Here is a 16,435-nt window from a genome sequence, read left to right as displayed (position 1 = left end):
GGTACACCCGGTCTCTCCCACTCCCTAGTCACAATCTCCACCACCCTCTTTGGGATTGGAAATGCCTCAGTGTATACAGGAACCTCTAAAAACCTGTCCATTTTACACAGTTTTTCTGGGTCCACCATGGGGTCACAATCATCCAGCGTAGCTAAAACCTCCTTAAGCAGGACGCGGAGGTGTTCCAGCTTAAATTTAAACGCTAAGGAATCTGACTCTGCCTGCTGAGAAACTTTTCCTGTGTCAGAAATTTCTCCCTCAGACAGACCGTCCCTCACTGCTACCTCTGAGTGTTGTGAGGGTACTACAGATAAATCATCCAAAGCTTCTGATTGCTCATCCTCTGTATTTAAAACTGAGCTATCGCGCTTTCTTGGAAAAACTGGCAGTTTGGATAAAAATGCTGCAAGGGAATTATCCATTACTGCTGCTAATTGTTGTAAAGTAATAGCGGCCAATGCGCTAGAGGTACTAGGCATTGCTTGCGCGGGCGTAACTGGTGTCGACACATGGGGAGAGGAAGAAGGACTATCCTCATTACCTTCCATTAAAGAATCATCTTGGGCTACATTTTTTAGTGTCACTGCATGGTCTTTAAAATGCTTAGATGTTTTAGCACACTTTAAACACAAATGCAATGGGGGTACCGCCATGGCTTTTAAACATAAAGAACAAGGTCTATCTGAAGGCTAAGACATGTTTGACAGACTTAGACAGCACTACAATACAGTAAAAATCACTTTTTGAAAAAAACGTTACTGTGTCTTTAAATAATAAAAAGCACACACTTTTTTACCAAATCACCAAAAAACATCCGATCTTTATGAAATTTTCACCACATGATCCCAATGCTTTGAAATTATTGCACACAAATTTTCAAATCAATTAACCCCTTATTGCCCAAACCAGAGCAAATTTAAGTAAACTACCGGTTTAACACACTACAGCACGGTGCCACAGTCTTTGCTGTGGCCCTACCTTCCTTTTGGGTTATTTGTAGAAGAAAATAAGCCTCCCTGAAGTCCTCCTGTACTCTCAGGACTCTACACGTGAAGCTGCATGAAGCTGCCTTGCAAAACAACTGCGTCTACCAGTATTTAAGCCCTTCACAGAAGCCATCCTTCTATACTGCGTCTCAGAAAATGGCTTACCTTCCCACATGGGGATTTCTATCAGTCTTCTAGCATTACCAGGTCTTGTTAGAAAAAAATGACTGAGCATACCTTAAGCAGTTAAGCCTGCAAACTGTTCCCCCCAACTGAAGTTCTCCGGTACTCAACAGTCCTGCGTGGGAACAGCAATGGATTTTAGTTACAACATGCTAAAATCTTTTTCCTCTCAGCAGAAATCTTCATCACTTTCTGCCTCAGAGTAAATAGTACAAATCGGCACTATTTTAAAATAACAAACTCTTGATTGAAGAAATAAAAAACTACAAATCTAACACCACATACTCTTTACCCTCCCGTGGAGATGCTACTTGTTAGAGAGGCAAAGAGAATGACTGGGGGGGCGGAGCCTGAGGGGAGCTATATGGACAGCTTTGCTGTGTGCTCTCTTTCCCACTTCCTGTAGGGATTGAGAATATCCCACAAGTAAGGATGAATCCGTGGACTGGATACACCATGTAAGAGAAAAAGCTGTTATAAATATTTGTAGGCATGATGGGCAAGGGTATGCAACTGCTGTTCAGGACGTGTTGATGGACAACATAACCACAATATACTATACATGAATACATTTGGGAGGAGGAATAGGAATTTAATTACCAAATGGAGGCTGTGTAAGGTTAAGGCAGAGAAGATGATAAGCTTTAGGACAGTCTTTCTTATCACACATCACCAGCTCTCCTCCATCCCCACAGTGGAAGCAGAAATCTTCATGCATTTGCTTCTGTTCTGTCTTTATTTTCCTTTTCCTTGCCTTTAGACGAGCATTTTTAGCCTTTTCTTCAGTGGCTGTTGCACATGCAGTCTATTAGGAGAGAAAAATAATAATTTGCAAAGAGAGTAAAAATTTGACAAATCTTGTGCAGTCTATGATAATATATCATTGTTAACTCAAACTTTTTAAATTTGTTTTAGGATAGAAAACATAAGCTGAAAATGAACTTTATGTGAGGAATGAATAACCTAATGTGAGTGAAATGTGTACGGACTTAAAAGGGACATAAAAGATACAACAATCATTTTGCTAAAACATTTTTTTCCACTTACATCAACTGCACAGCATGATAAAACACACACATCAAAAACACAATTTATACTTACCTGATTAATTTCTTTCATGATGTTCAGAGTCCACGATCGATTACTACTAGGAATTACTCTTCCTGACCACTAAGTCGAGGCAAAGATTCCCAAAACCCAAGAGCTTTATAAAACTCATCCTACCTTAGTGGTAATCATATAGCCACATATAGCCAAGTGGTGAGGTGTTTAAAATCAGTAAAAGCCAATAAAAGAGCAGGAACTCTCGCCACCATGAAAAATGAATCAGGTAAGTTCTTACATAAATTATGTTTTCTTTCATATAGGTGGGGAGAGTCCACAAGCTGTTATGTATGGGATATAATACCCAAGTTAAAGTCCACGGGTAACAAAAAAGGGAGGGATAAAATAAAAACAGCTTTTTTTGCTAAGAAAATAAATCCAAAACCCAAAATAATGTCTTTCATGACAAAAACACCCTAAAAATATAGCCACAATTATCAAACTGAGACAACTGCCTGAAGCACCTTTCTACCAACAGCTGCTTCTGACGAGGCAAACACATCAGAATGTTAAAATTTAGTGAATGTATACAGAGAAGAACAAGTGGCCGCTTTGCAAATTTGATCATCTGAAGCCTTATTCTTGAAAGCCCACGATGTGGCAACCCATGTAGTAGAATGAGCTGTAATTCTCTGAGGCGGAGACTGACCCGCCTCCATATAAGCTTTGTGAATCACAGGTTTTAACCAAGAGGCTAAAGAAATAGCCAATGCCTTTTGGCCTTTCTTAGAACCAGAAAACAGAACAGACTAGAAGTCTGTCTGAAATCCTTAGTAGCATCAACATAATATTTCAACGCTCTAACAACATCCAAAGAATGCAAAGCTTTTTCAGTAGCATTTTTAGGATTATGACACAAGGAGGGATCAATAATTTTTCTATTAATGGTGTGTGAGTTAACAACTTTAGGTAAAAATGTTTAAAGCAGTCCGCAAAACAGCTTTAACTTGATGAAAAATCTGATGAGACTTACAATGGAGTGCAGACAATTCAGAAACTCTTCTAGCAGATAGTCAAAAGATACAACATTTTCAAAGAAAATAGTTTAATGTCCAATATATGCATAGGCTCAGAGGGAAGAGCCTGTATGACTTGTTATACTAGGTTAGGACTCCAAGGAGGAGAAATAGGCCTAATAACAGGTTTAATACGGGTAAGAGCCTGAACAAAACAATGAATATAAGGAAGATTGGCAATTTTCCTTTGAAACATTACAGAAAGGGCAGAGACTTGTCCTTTCAAGTACTGACAGATAACCCCTTATCTAAACCACCCTGAAGAGACTGAAGAATCCTAGGAATTCTAAAAGAATGTCAGTAATAATCATGGGTAGAACACCACAAAACGTAAGTATTCCAAACTTTGTGATACATTCTCCGAGAAACAGGCTTGTGGGCTTGAATAATAGTGTTAATCAGAGTCAGAGAATCTTCTATGACTGAGAACTAAGCGTTCAATTTCCATGCCATTAAGTTTAGAGGCTTTAGATCTGGATGGCAGAAGGGAACTTGAAACAGTAGGTCTGGCCTTAGAGGAAGAGGCCATGGCAGGCAACTGGACATTCCAAACAGATCCGCATACCAAATCCTGTGGGGCCGCGCTGGGGTTATCAGGATTACAGATGACCGTTCCATTTTGATTTTCGAAATCACTCTGGGAAGCAGGACCAGAGGGGGGAATATATAAGCAGGCTGGTAAGACCAGGGCACTGCTAGAGCATCTAAGACCTTCGCCTGGGGATCCCTGGACCTTGCAAGGTACCTGGGAAGTTTCTTGTTCAAGCATACAAAGTTGAAGAGGTCTCATCAAAACAAGCAAAGGGGATTGCGTCCAATGCTGCAATAATGAGGCCTAGTACTTCCATACACATAGCCACGGAAAGGAATGAAATAAACTGAAAGTTTAGACAAGCTGAAACAATTAAAGGGATAGTAAAAACACCAAAAACGTTATTGGTTAAACATATATATAATCCCTTTATTTACCATTCCCCAGTTTTGCATAACCAATACTGTTATAGAAATATACTTTTTACCTCAGATCTTTTGACAGACTTGCATTTCAGGCAATTAGTGCTGACTCTAAAAAAATAACTCTACGTGCCTGAGTACAATGTTATTTATATTAAACACATGGACTAACACCATCTAGCTGTGAAAAACTGTCAAATGCATTTAGATAAGAGGCAGCCTTCACGGGGTAATAAATTAGCATATGAGCCTACCTAAGTTTAGCTTTCAACTAAGAATACCAAGAGAACAAAGAAAATTTGATGATAAACGTAAATTATAAAGTTGTTTAAAATTACATGCCCTATCTAAATCATGAACTTTTAATTTGGACTTTACTATCCCTTTAAGCATATGGTAGACATAAACTGACCCTCTTGCACTAAAGGAAGTACAGTGCAAATTGTCTTCATCATGAAAGTAGGAAGATTTTCAATATTTTGAGATCCACAACAGGACATAAAGTACCCTCTTTCTTTTGTATTGTAAAGAGATTTGAATAATTTTGTGTAGGATTTTTTTTAATCTATTTGCTATGATAGTAGTTAATATCTTATAATCATTGTTTAGCAATGATATCGGTCTATAGGATCCTGGGTCTTCTGGGTCTCTGACTTTTTTCAAAATTAATGTGATAGAGGATGTCGCAAAGTATTTAGAGTGCATTTCCCCTTTTAGAAAATAACTATTATAAAGATTAGTGAGAGTAGGTGTAATTTCAGTACATAGCATTTTATAGAATTCAGCCGGTAGCATATCAGGTACCGGCGCCTTATTACTTTTCATCTGATTTATAGTCTGAGCTACTTCTTCTTCCATTATCGGTAAATTCAACCTGTCTGTATATCTTTGCAAGTTTCCTAGTTTTTATTAGATCCCAAAATTCTGTTTTGTGTTGAGTATCCACTAAAGTATTTGTATAAAGCTCTTTGAAATACTTAAACATTGCTTGCTTCACTTCGTTAGTCGTGTTTGCTCTATATGTACCTATTTTGATGGCAGATATATAGTTCCTTTTTCTCTGCATTTTAATTAATCTGGCTATGTATTTAGCAGATCTTCTGTATAATCCTCTGTATTTAGCTCTGTCTTTCTTATCTTGCCTGCCCAAAAATCTGGCAATTCTGGCATCAAATACAATTCTGGCTAAATAAGTGGCTAGACCAAAAACTACAAATAAATAGTAAAATGGTGCTTTTTTTGTATCAGGGTACAGACTGGCGTGAGGACCCTAATTTAATTAATACAGCAATTCTCCAAGGTAGAGCATTGATATTAGCTAAATGGAAAGCACCAAAAGCACCTAGCATTGCACAATTCGTAAAAGAGATGATGAACCAAATGATTTTGGAACAATTTGATATTCGTTTTGACGCGGAGAAAACCATAAAAAGGTTCTTCCACAAATGGTTAAAAATAATAGAAGCACAGTCAGTGAACATACAACTCCAAATGATCAAACCATTAGTCAAATCAAATATAGTCAAAACCTAGATAACTAATAAGCAACTACCGAGTACTTGGTGTAGCTTGCTATAAGAAGTATCTCTTAAGACCCAATACTCATACCCTTTCAGCTCCTCCCCCCCCTCGGCCACACCAGGAGCAAACCTGACCGAATTATTGATAGAGACTCACTTATTTCTCCGCAGTTCCACTGTATCTTTGTTTGTTTTTTGTTTTTTTATTTTTTTTTCTTCTTAGTTTTGTGTTGTTTTTGTACCCCAGAATGCTAAGTTTTGCAACAAATGGGGATTTTAAAGAATGTATATTATGATTGAACCTATTGGGGGGGGCAAAGGAATTATATGAAATTATGAGAAAAGTTGTATTACAATGTCTGAATGCTCTTGACCTCCTATTTATGCATGTGTAAGAATGTATAAAATAATAAAAAGAATTAAAAGAAAAAAAAAAAGAGATTTGAATAAAACCCCTGGTTTAATTCTGTAGATGGAACTGGACTAATCACTCCCAATAATTCCAGATCTCTCACAAAAGCCAAAAAGGCTTGGGCCTTTAAAGGATCTTGAGGAACTCAAGACAGAAATGATCTTTCCCAAGGAGGCGTTGAATGAAAGGTTATTTGATACCCCTGGGAAATGATTTGCAATACCCAGGTAACCTGAACAGATCTCTCCCAAGCATCCTGAAAGAAAATCAATCAGTCCCCCACAAGAGACCGGTTTGGTATGAGGGCCGCACCATCATGCAGTGTTGGGAGCTGGGGTACACTTAGTGGACTGTTTGTTTTTGGACCAAGAAGAGTTAGACTTCCAGGAGGATCTGGAGAGGGAATCTTTCTGATCCTTAAATTGTTGAAAGATATGAAAAGGCCATGTAGCTTTAAATTTACACCCTTAGATTTTTTATTCTGGGGCAGAAAAGTTCTATTAACTCAAGTGACTGTGGCAATAATATAAATGTGTTAAAAGAAATTAGGAAAAAACGTAGGGCATTTAAATTATTAAAAGAAAATAGTACAGACTCAGCATACAATATTTATAAGGAATGTAACAAAGCATGCAAAAAAGCAATCAAATTAGCCAAAATTGAATATGAAAAATTAATTGCCAAGGATTCTAAGTCTAACCCTAAAAGGTTCTTTAAGTACATAAATAGCAAAAAATCTAAGAAGGATAATATAGGTACATTAAAATGTGTGGAGGGTAGCATGATAAATAATGACAGGGAGAAGGCTGAGGTACTAAACCAGTTTTTTTCTTCAGTATACACAAGAGAGGAACCATTGAATGATACTTTGGAACAGAATAGAACATGCCAGTCCATACCACTAACTGGGTTTTGTTTAGAGGATATCAGGAAAAAACTAAAAAATATTAAGGTAAATAAAACTCCAGGCCCAGATGGAATACACCCAAGGGTGTTAAGGGAACTTAGCACTGTTATAGACAAACCTTTACTCTTAATTTTTCAAGACTCATTATCCTCAGGCATGGTACCCCAGGATTGGCGTAAAGCTGATGTGGTGCCACTCTTCAAAAAGGGAAGCAGGGATGATCCAGGAAGCTATAGACCAGTTAGTCTGACATCAATAGTGGGGAAGATATTTGAAGGGATTATAAGGGATTATATTGATGAGCATATTCGTGTAAACAAGATTATGAGTTCTAATCAGCATGGCTTTAGGAGAAATAGATCATGTCAAACTAATCTAATTAGATTCTACGAGGAAGTAAGTAAAAATATAGATAAAGGGGAATCAGTTGATGTGATATACTTAGATTTTGCAAAGGCATTTGATACAGTGCCACATGAGAGATTAATGCACAAAATTAAGGGACTGGGAATAGCTGAAAATGTTAGCTCATGGATAAATAACTGGATAAAAGATAGGGAGCAACGAGTAGCAGTAAATGGATCATACTCAGATTGGACAAAGGTAATCAGTGGCGTCCCCCAGGGATCAGTACTGGGCCCTGTTCTTTTTAATATTTTTATAAATGACTTGGAGCAAGGATTAAATAGCGACATCTCTATTTTTGCAGATGATACTAAGTTAAGTAAGGTCATTAGGTCAGAGCAGGATGAACTCTCTTTGCAAAGGGATTTGCTAAAATTAGAACTATGGGCAAGTGAATGGAAAATGAGATTTAATACGGAAAAATGTAAGGTTCTACATTTTGGAAGTAAAAATAAGCAGGCTATGTATTTTTTAAATGGGACAAGACTTAGCCAAACACAGGAGGAAAGGGATTTGGGAGTAGTAATAGATAACAAGCTAAAGATGAGTGCACAATGCAGGGCAGCGGCTTCAAAGGCTAATAAGATACTAGCATGTATTAAAAGAGGCATTGATTCAAGGGAGGAAAGCATAATTCTGTCATTATATAAAGCCCTGGTAAGACCTCACCTTGAGTTTGGAGTGCAGTTCTGGGGACCGATTGCTAAAAAAGATATTGCAGAACTAGAAAAAGTTCAGAGAAGGGCCACAAAGCTAATAAGGGGATTGGAGAAATTAACCTATGAGGAGAGGCTAGCCAAACTGGGTCTGTTCTCTTTAGAAAAAAGGCGCTTGAGAGGTGACATGATTACTTTATATAAATATATTCAAGGCCCATATACAGAGATGGCAGAAGCTCTTTTTATTCCAAGAAAATTGGTTCTGACAAGAGGTCATAATTTAAGGTTGGAGGAAAGGAGATTTAATCTCCTGCAACGGAAACGTTTTTTCACTGTAAGAGCAATAAAATTGTGGAACTCATTACCAAAGGAGGTAGTGAATGCCAATACCATAGATACATTTAAAAATAGTCTGGATAAATTTCTGTATATAAACAAAATTCATGGATATGATTGCTAGTATTAAATGGGTCACATTTTAATGGGGTTATTTAAGCTTAACTGGAGCTTTTTGTAAGTATTTTAGATTTGTATAGGTTGAACTCGATGGACTTCAGTCTTTTTTCAACCTTATCTACTATAAATAATAGCATCCAGTCCAGGACCAAACAGAGATTTACCCTGGAAGGAGAGAGAAAGCAGTCAGCGCTTAGAAACCAAATGAGCAGAAAAAGACTTTATTAAACCTAAATTTTATCTTTCATACTTCAGACAGAGTATGCAATTTTAAGCAACTTTCTAATTTACTCCTATTATCAATTTTTCTTCATTCTCTCGGTATCTTTATAAAAAAAAAAAAGCAGGAATGTAAAGCTTAGGAGCCAGCCCATTTTGGTTCAGCTTCCTGTGTAGTGCTTGCTGATTGATGGCAACACTTAGACACCAATCAGCAAGCGCTACCCCGGTGATGAACCAAAAATGGGTCGGCTCCTAAGCTTACATTTCTTCTTTACAAATAAAGATACCAAGAGAATGAAGACAATTTGATAATAGGAGTAAATTAGAAAGTTACTTAGAATTGCATGCTCTATCTGAATCATGAAAGAAAAAAAATGTGGTTTCATATCTCTTTAAACCACAAAGCTTGCGTTGCTAAAACCGCAAATACAGTATTAATGCAAATAATTTCCATTGCATCACAAAAAAATGATTTGTTGTTCTCAGGAGACTAATACGATCTTGAGTCTCATCCAGAGTGATTATCACACCAAACAGCAGTAGCAGCGGCGACACAGGCTACAGTGATTGCAGGTCTAAACATAAAACTTGCAAGCTGAAAGGATCGCCTATTAAAACCAAGTTTTCTATCTAAAGCATCCTTAAAAGAGGAACTATCATCCAAAAGGAATAGTGGTATGCTTGGCCAAAGTGAAAATAGCTGCATCTACCCAAATCTCTGTATTAACAGAAGGGAGAGGAAATATAGAATTAAATTTGGTAGATAGAACAAAAGGAATAGTTGGCTTCTGCCATTCCTAAGAAATCATCAATCCTTTTAACAGGTTACTAAAACCTCCCGCAATAAAGGTATGAATATGTTCAAGCCTGAAATTAAAGGACGCATCCTCTGCCACAGCAGCAGGGTCCTGAAACTCAGACTATGTACTGTTCATATAAGCGCTGAAAAAACGGTAAAACAATAAAAAGTATTACGGCTAGATTACGAGTTTTGCGTTATGGGTTATAACGCTGCTTTTTCACTACCGCTGCTATTATGAGTCTTGTCAAAAAAGCTGTACCGCAAACTTTTTTGGCCGTAACGCAAATTAACTAACGCACCTTTCAAAAAGTCCTTTTTCAAGGGGACTCCCATAGCGCCGGTATTACGAGTCTGCCTGGGAGGCCAAAAAGTGAGCGGTATAGCTTATACCGACAAGATTCGTAACACAATCTAAAGTCAGTAGTTATGAGTTTTGTGCTACAAAGCTGTAGCATAAAACTCATAACTAAAGTGTTAAAAAGTACATTAACACCCATAAACTACCTATTAACCCCTAAACCGAGGCCCTTCCGCATCGCAAACACTAAAATAAAATTATTAACCCCTAATCTGCCGCTCCGGACATCGCCGCCACTATAATAAACATATTAACCCCTAAACCGCCGCACTCCTGCATCGCAAACACTAGTTAATTATTAACCCCTAATCTGCCACCACTAACATTGCCGCCACTTACCTACATTTATTAACCCCTAATCTGCCGCTCCAATATAACTACATTTATTAAACCCTAAGCTAGCTACAATATAACTAATAGATACATTGTAGCTAGTTTAGGTTTTATTTCACAGGCAACTAAACTAAATAGTTATTAACTATTTACTAACTACCTAGTTAAAATAAATACAAATTTACCTGTAAAATAAAACGTAACCTGTTTTACACTAACACCTAACCTTACACTACAATTAAATTAATTACCTAAATTAAATACAATTACCTAAATTACAAAAAAACACAAACACTAAATTACACAAAATAAAAAAAGAAATTATCAGATATTTAAACTAATTACACCTAATCTAATAGCCCTATCAAAATAAAAAAGCCCCCCCAAAATAAAAATCCCTAGCCTAAACTAAACTACCAATAGCCTTAGAAGGGCCTTTTGCGGGGCATTGCCACAAAGAAATCAGCTCTTTTACCTGTAAAAAAAGTAAATTTATGCTTACCTGATAAATTAATTTCTTCTATGATACGACGAGTCCACGGATTCATCCTTTACTTGTGGGATATTATCCTCCTGCAAACAGGAAGTGGCAAAGAGCACCACAGCAGAGCTGTCTAAATAGCTCCTCCCTTAGCTCCACCCCCCAGTCATTTGACCAAAGGTACAGGAAGAAAAAGGAGAAACTAAAAGGTGCAGAGGTGACTGAAGTTTAGAATAAAAAAATATATAATATGTCTAAAATTGACAGGGCGGGCCATGGACTCGTTGTATCATAGAAGAAATTAATTTATCAGGTAAGCATAAATTTACTTTTCTTCTATAAGATACGACAAGTCCATGGATTCATCCTTTACTTGTGGGATACAATACCAAAGCTACAGGACACGGATGAACGGGAGGGACAAGACAGATGGCTAAACAGAAGGCACCACTGCTTGAAGAACTTTTCTCCCAAAAATAGCCTCCGAAGAAGCAAAAGTATCAAATTTGTAAAATTTGGAAAAGGTATGAAGTGAAGACCAAGTCGCAGCCTTACAAATCTGTTCAACAGAAGCATCATTTTTAAAAGCCCATGTGGAAGCCACCGCTCTAGTAGAGCAGTCTCGTATGCCAAACGTATGATGCTTTGCAGCCAAAAAGAAAGAGAGGTAGCCGTAGCTTTTTGACCTCTACGTTTTCCAGAACAGACAACAAACAGAGAAGATGTTTGACGGAAATCTTTGGTCGCTTGCAAGTAAAACTTCAAGGCACGAACCACGTCCAAGTTGTGCAAAAGACGCTCCTTCTTAGAGAAAGGATTAGGACACAGGGAAGGAACAACAATTTCATGATTAATATTCTTATTAGTAACAACCTTAGGAAGGAATCCAGGTTTGGTACGCAAAACCACCTTATCAGCATGAAAAACAAGATAAGGCCAGTCGCATTGCAATGCAGATAGTTCAGAAACTCTTCGAGCCGAAGAGATAGCAACTAAAAACAGAACTTTCCAAGATAGAAGCTTAATATCTATGGAATGCATAGGTTCAAACGGAACCCCTTGAAGAACTTTAAGAACTAAATTCAAACTCCATGGCGGAGCAACAGGTTTAAACACAGGCTTGATTCCAACTAAAGCCTGACAGAACGACTGAACGTCTGGAACATCTGCCAGACGCTTGTGCAGTAAAATTGACAAAGCAGATATCTGTCCCTTTAAGGAACTAGCTGATAACCCCTTCTCCAATCCTTCTTGGAGAAAGGACAAAATTCTAAGAATCCTGATCTTACTCCATGAGTAGCCTTTGGATTCGCACCAATAAAGATATTTACGCCATATCTCATGATAAATTTTCCTAGTGACAGGCTTTCGAGCCTGAATCAAGGTATCTATGACCGAATCCGAGAATCCCCGCTTGGATAAAATCAAGCGTTGAATGTCCAGGCAGTCAGCCACAGAGAAACTAGATTTGGATGTTGGAACGGACCTTGAATGAGAAGGTCCTGTCTCAGTGGCAGAGTCCACGGTGGTAGAGATGACATGTCCACCAGATCTGCATACCAAGTCCTGCGTGGCCACGCAGGTGCTATCAAAATCACCAAAGCTCTCTCCTGTTTGATTCTGGCGATCAGACGAGGAAGGAGAGGAAATGGTGGAAACACATAAGCCAGGTTGAACGACCAAGGTACTGCTAGAGCATCTATCAGTACTGCTTGAGGATCCCTTGATCTGCACCCGTAACAAGGAAGTTTGGCATTCTGAAGAGATGCCATCAGATCCACTTCTGGTGTGCCCCATTGATGAATCAATTGTGCAAACACCTCCGGATGAAGTTCCCACTCCCCCGGATGAAAAGTCTGACGACTTAGAAAATCCGCTTCCCAGTTCTCCACTCCTGGGATATAGATTGCTGATAGATGGCAAGAGTGAGCCTCTGCCCATCAAATTATTTTGGAAACCTCTATCATCGCTAGAGAACTCTCTGTTTCCCCCTGATGATTGATGTATGCTACAGTTGTGATATTGTCAGACTGGAATCTTATGAATCTGGCCAAAGCCAGCTGAGGCCACGCCTCAAGCGCATTGAATATCGCTCTCAGTTCTAGAATATTTATCGGGAGGAGAGCCTCCTCCTGAGTCCACATACCCTGTGCTTTCAGGGAATTCCAGACTGCACCCCAGCCCAATAGGCTGGCGTCCGTCGTCACTATGACCCATGCTGGCCTGCGGAAACACATTCCCTGGGACAGATGATCCTGTGACAACCACCAAAGAAGAGAGTCTCTGGTCTCTTGATCCAGATTTATCTGAGGAGATAAATTTGCATAATCCCCATTCCACTGATTGAGCATGCATAGTTGCAGTGGTCTGGGATGCAAGCGAGCAAACGGAACTATGTCCATTGCCGCTACCATTAGTCCGATTACCTCCATACACTGAGCAACGGACGGCCGAGGAATGGAATGAAGAGCTCGGAAGGTGGTTAAAATCTTTGATTTCCTGACCTCCGTCAGAAAAATTTTCATGTCTACCGAATCTATCAGAGTTCCCAGGAATGGAACTCTTGTTAGGGGGACAAGTGAACTCTTTTTTACGTTCACCTTCCACCCGTGAGATCTTAGAAAAGCCAACACAATGTCTGTGTGAGATTTGGCTAGTTGGTAAGTTGACGCCTGAATTAAGATATCGTCTAGATAAGGCGCCACTGCTATGCCCCGCGGCCTTAGAATCGCCAGAAGGCACCCTAGCACCTTTGTGAAAATTCTGGTAGCTGTGGCAAACCCAAAGGGAACAGCCACAAACTGCTAATGCTTGTCCAGAAAGGCGAACCTGAGGAACTGGTGATGATCTTTGTGGATAGGGATGTGTAGATACGCATCCTTCAAATCCACTGTGGTCATATATTGACCCTCCTGGATCATTGGTAAAATAGTCCGAATGGTCTCCATCTTGAAGGATGGGACTCTGAGGAATTTGTTTAGGATCTTGAGATCTAAAATTGGTCTGAAGGTTCCCTCTTTTTTGGGAACCACAAACAGATTGGAGTAGAACCCCTACCCCTGGGCACCCATGGTATATAGGTCTTCTACACAGCATAAGAACGTCTCTCTTTTTGTCTGGTTTACAGACAATCGAGAAAGATCAAATCTCCCCCTTGGAGGAGAATCTTTGAAATCTAAAAGAGACCCCTGGGTCACGATTTCTAAAGCCCAGGAGTCCTGAACGTCTCTTGCCCAAGCCTGAGCAAAGAGAGAAAGTCTGTCCCCTGCTAGATCCGGTCCCGGATCGGGGGCTGCCCCTTCATGCTGTCTTGGTGGCACCGGTCTTCTTGGCCTGTTTACTCTTGTTCCAAGTTTGGTTAGGTCTCCAAACTGACTTGGATTGAGCAAAATTCCTCTCCTGCTTTGCAGCAGGGGAAAAGGTAGAGGGACCACCTTTGAAGTTTCGAAAGGAACGAAAATTATTTTGTTTGGTCATCATCTTATTAGTCTTATCCTGAGGAAGTGCATGGCCTTTTCCTCCAGTGATGTCTGAAATGATCTTTTTCAGTTCAGGCCCAAATAGGGTCTTACCCTTGAAAGGGATGGCTAAAAGCTTAGATTTTGATGATACGTCAGCAGACCAGGACTTAAGCCATAACGCTCTACGCGCTAAAATGGCAAAACCTGAATTCTTTGCCGCTAATTTAGCCAGTTGAAAAGCGGCATCTGTAATGAAAGAATTAGCTAGCTTAAGAGCCCTAATTCTATCCAGAATATCATCTAATGGGGTCTCAACCTGAAGAGCCTCCTCTAGAGCCTCGAACAAAAACGCAGCTGCAGTAGTTACAGGAACAATGCACGCTATAGGTTGCAGAAGAAAACTCTGATGAATATTTTCTTTAGAAGACCCTCTAATTTTTTATCCATATGATCTTTGAAAGCACAACTGTCCTCAATAGGTATAGTTGTACGCTTAGCCAGGGTAGAAATAGCTCCCTCAACCTTAGGGACCGTCTGCCACGAATCCCGCATTGTGTCTGATATGGGAAACATTTTCTTAAAAGTAGGAGGGGGAGAAAAGGGAATACCTGGTCTATCCCACTCCTTTGTAACAATGTCCGAAATCCTCTTAGGGACCAAAAAAACATTAGTGTAAGTAGAAACCTCTAGATATCTATCCATTTTACACAATTTCTCTGGTGGAACTACAATAGGGTCACTATCATACAGAGTCGCTAAAACCTCCCTAAGCAACAGGCGGAGGTGCTCTAGCTTAAATTTAAAAAGCCATCATATCTGAATCTGTCTGAGGGAACATCTTAACTAAATCAGAAATCTCTCCCTCAGACAGCAAATCCCTCACCCCCAACTCAGAACATTGTGAAGGTACATCGGAGATGGCTAATAAAGCGTCAGAGGGCTCAGCATTTACTCTCACACTGGACCTACTGCGCTTCCCCTGCAACCCAGGCAGCTTAGATAATACCTCTGTGAGGATAGTATAACTGCGGCCATATCTTGCAGGGTGAAAGAATTAGACGCACTAGAAGTACTTGGCGTCGCTTGTGCGGGCGTTAATTTGTGACACTTGCGGAGAATTAGATGGCATAACCTGATTCCCTTCTGACTGAGAATCATCCTGCGACATACTTTTATCAGCAAAAATATGTTCTTTGCAATTAATTGCCCTTTCAGTGCATGAGGGACACATTTTAAGTGGGGGTTCCACAATGGCTTCCAAACACATTGAACATTGGCTTTCCTCAATGTCAGACATGTTAAACAGACTAGTAATGACACAAACATGCTTGAAAACACTTTATTTAGTGAAAAAATAACAATCTTAAAAAACGGTACTGCGCCTTTAAGAGAAAAACATAATTTATGCTTACCTGATAAATTTATTTCTCTTGTAGTGTATCCAGTCCACGGATCATCCATTACTTGTGGGATATTCTCCTTCCCAACAGGAAGTTGCAAGAGGATCACCCACAGCAGAGCTGCTATATAGCTCCTCCCCTCACTGCCATATCCAGTCATTCGACCGAAACAAGCCGAGAAAAGGAGAAACCATAGGGTGCAGTGGTGACTGTAGTTTAATTAAAATTTAGACCTGCCTGAAAAGGACAGGGCGGGCCGTGGACTGGATACACTACAAGAGAAATAAATTTATCAGGTAAGCATAAATTATGTTTTCTCTTGTTAAGTGTATCCAGTCCACGGATCATCCATTACTTGTGGGATACCAATACCAAAGCTAAAGTACACGGATGATGGGAGGGACAAGGCAGGAACTTAAACGGAAGGAACCACTGCCTGTATAAGCTCTCCCCTAAAAACAGCCTCCGAAGAAGCAAAAGTATCAAATTGGTAAAATTTGGAAAAAGTATGAAGGGAAGACCAAGTTGCAGCCTTGCAAATCTGTTCAACAGAGGCCTCATTTTTAAAGGCCCAGGTGGAAGCCACAGCTCTAGTAGAATGAGCTGTAATCCTTTCAGGAGGCTGCTGTCCAGCAGTCTCATAGGCTAAACGGATTATACTCCGAAGCCAAAAAGAAAGAGAGGTTGCCGAGGCCTTCTGACCTCTCCTCTGTCCAGAGTAAACAACAAACAGGTTAGATGTTTGGCGAAAATCTTTAGTAGCCTGTAAGTAAAAC

General features: G+C 39.5%; 1 protein-coding gene across 4 annotated transcripts in view; it reads right to left on the bottom strand.

Moving 5' to 3' along the window:
- Nucleotides 1-16,435, bottom strand: part of NSD3 (nuclear receptor binding SET domain protein 3) — a 1,671,583-nt gene that overhangs the window by 54,553 nt on the left and 1,600,595 nt on the right. For all 4 annotated transcript variants that reach the window (XM_053718034.1, XM_053718036.1, XM_053718037.1 and 1 more), the window contains one exon: nt 1,770-1,974. In XM_053718034.1, coding sequence (XP_053574009.1) covers nt 1,770-1,974 — 205 coding nt within the window. The remainder of the gene's footprint in view (nt 1-1,769; nt 1,975-16,435) is intronic.

Source organism: Bombina bombina, chromosome 6 (genome assembly GCF_027579735.1).
Source record: "Bombina bombina isolate aBomBom1 chromosome 6, aBomBom1.pri, whole genome shotgun sequence".
NCBI lineage: Eukaryota > Metazoa > Chordata > Amphibia > Anura > Bombinatoridae > Bombina > Bombina bombina.
This window is presented reverse-complemented; position numbering and strand designations above follow the sequence as displayed.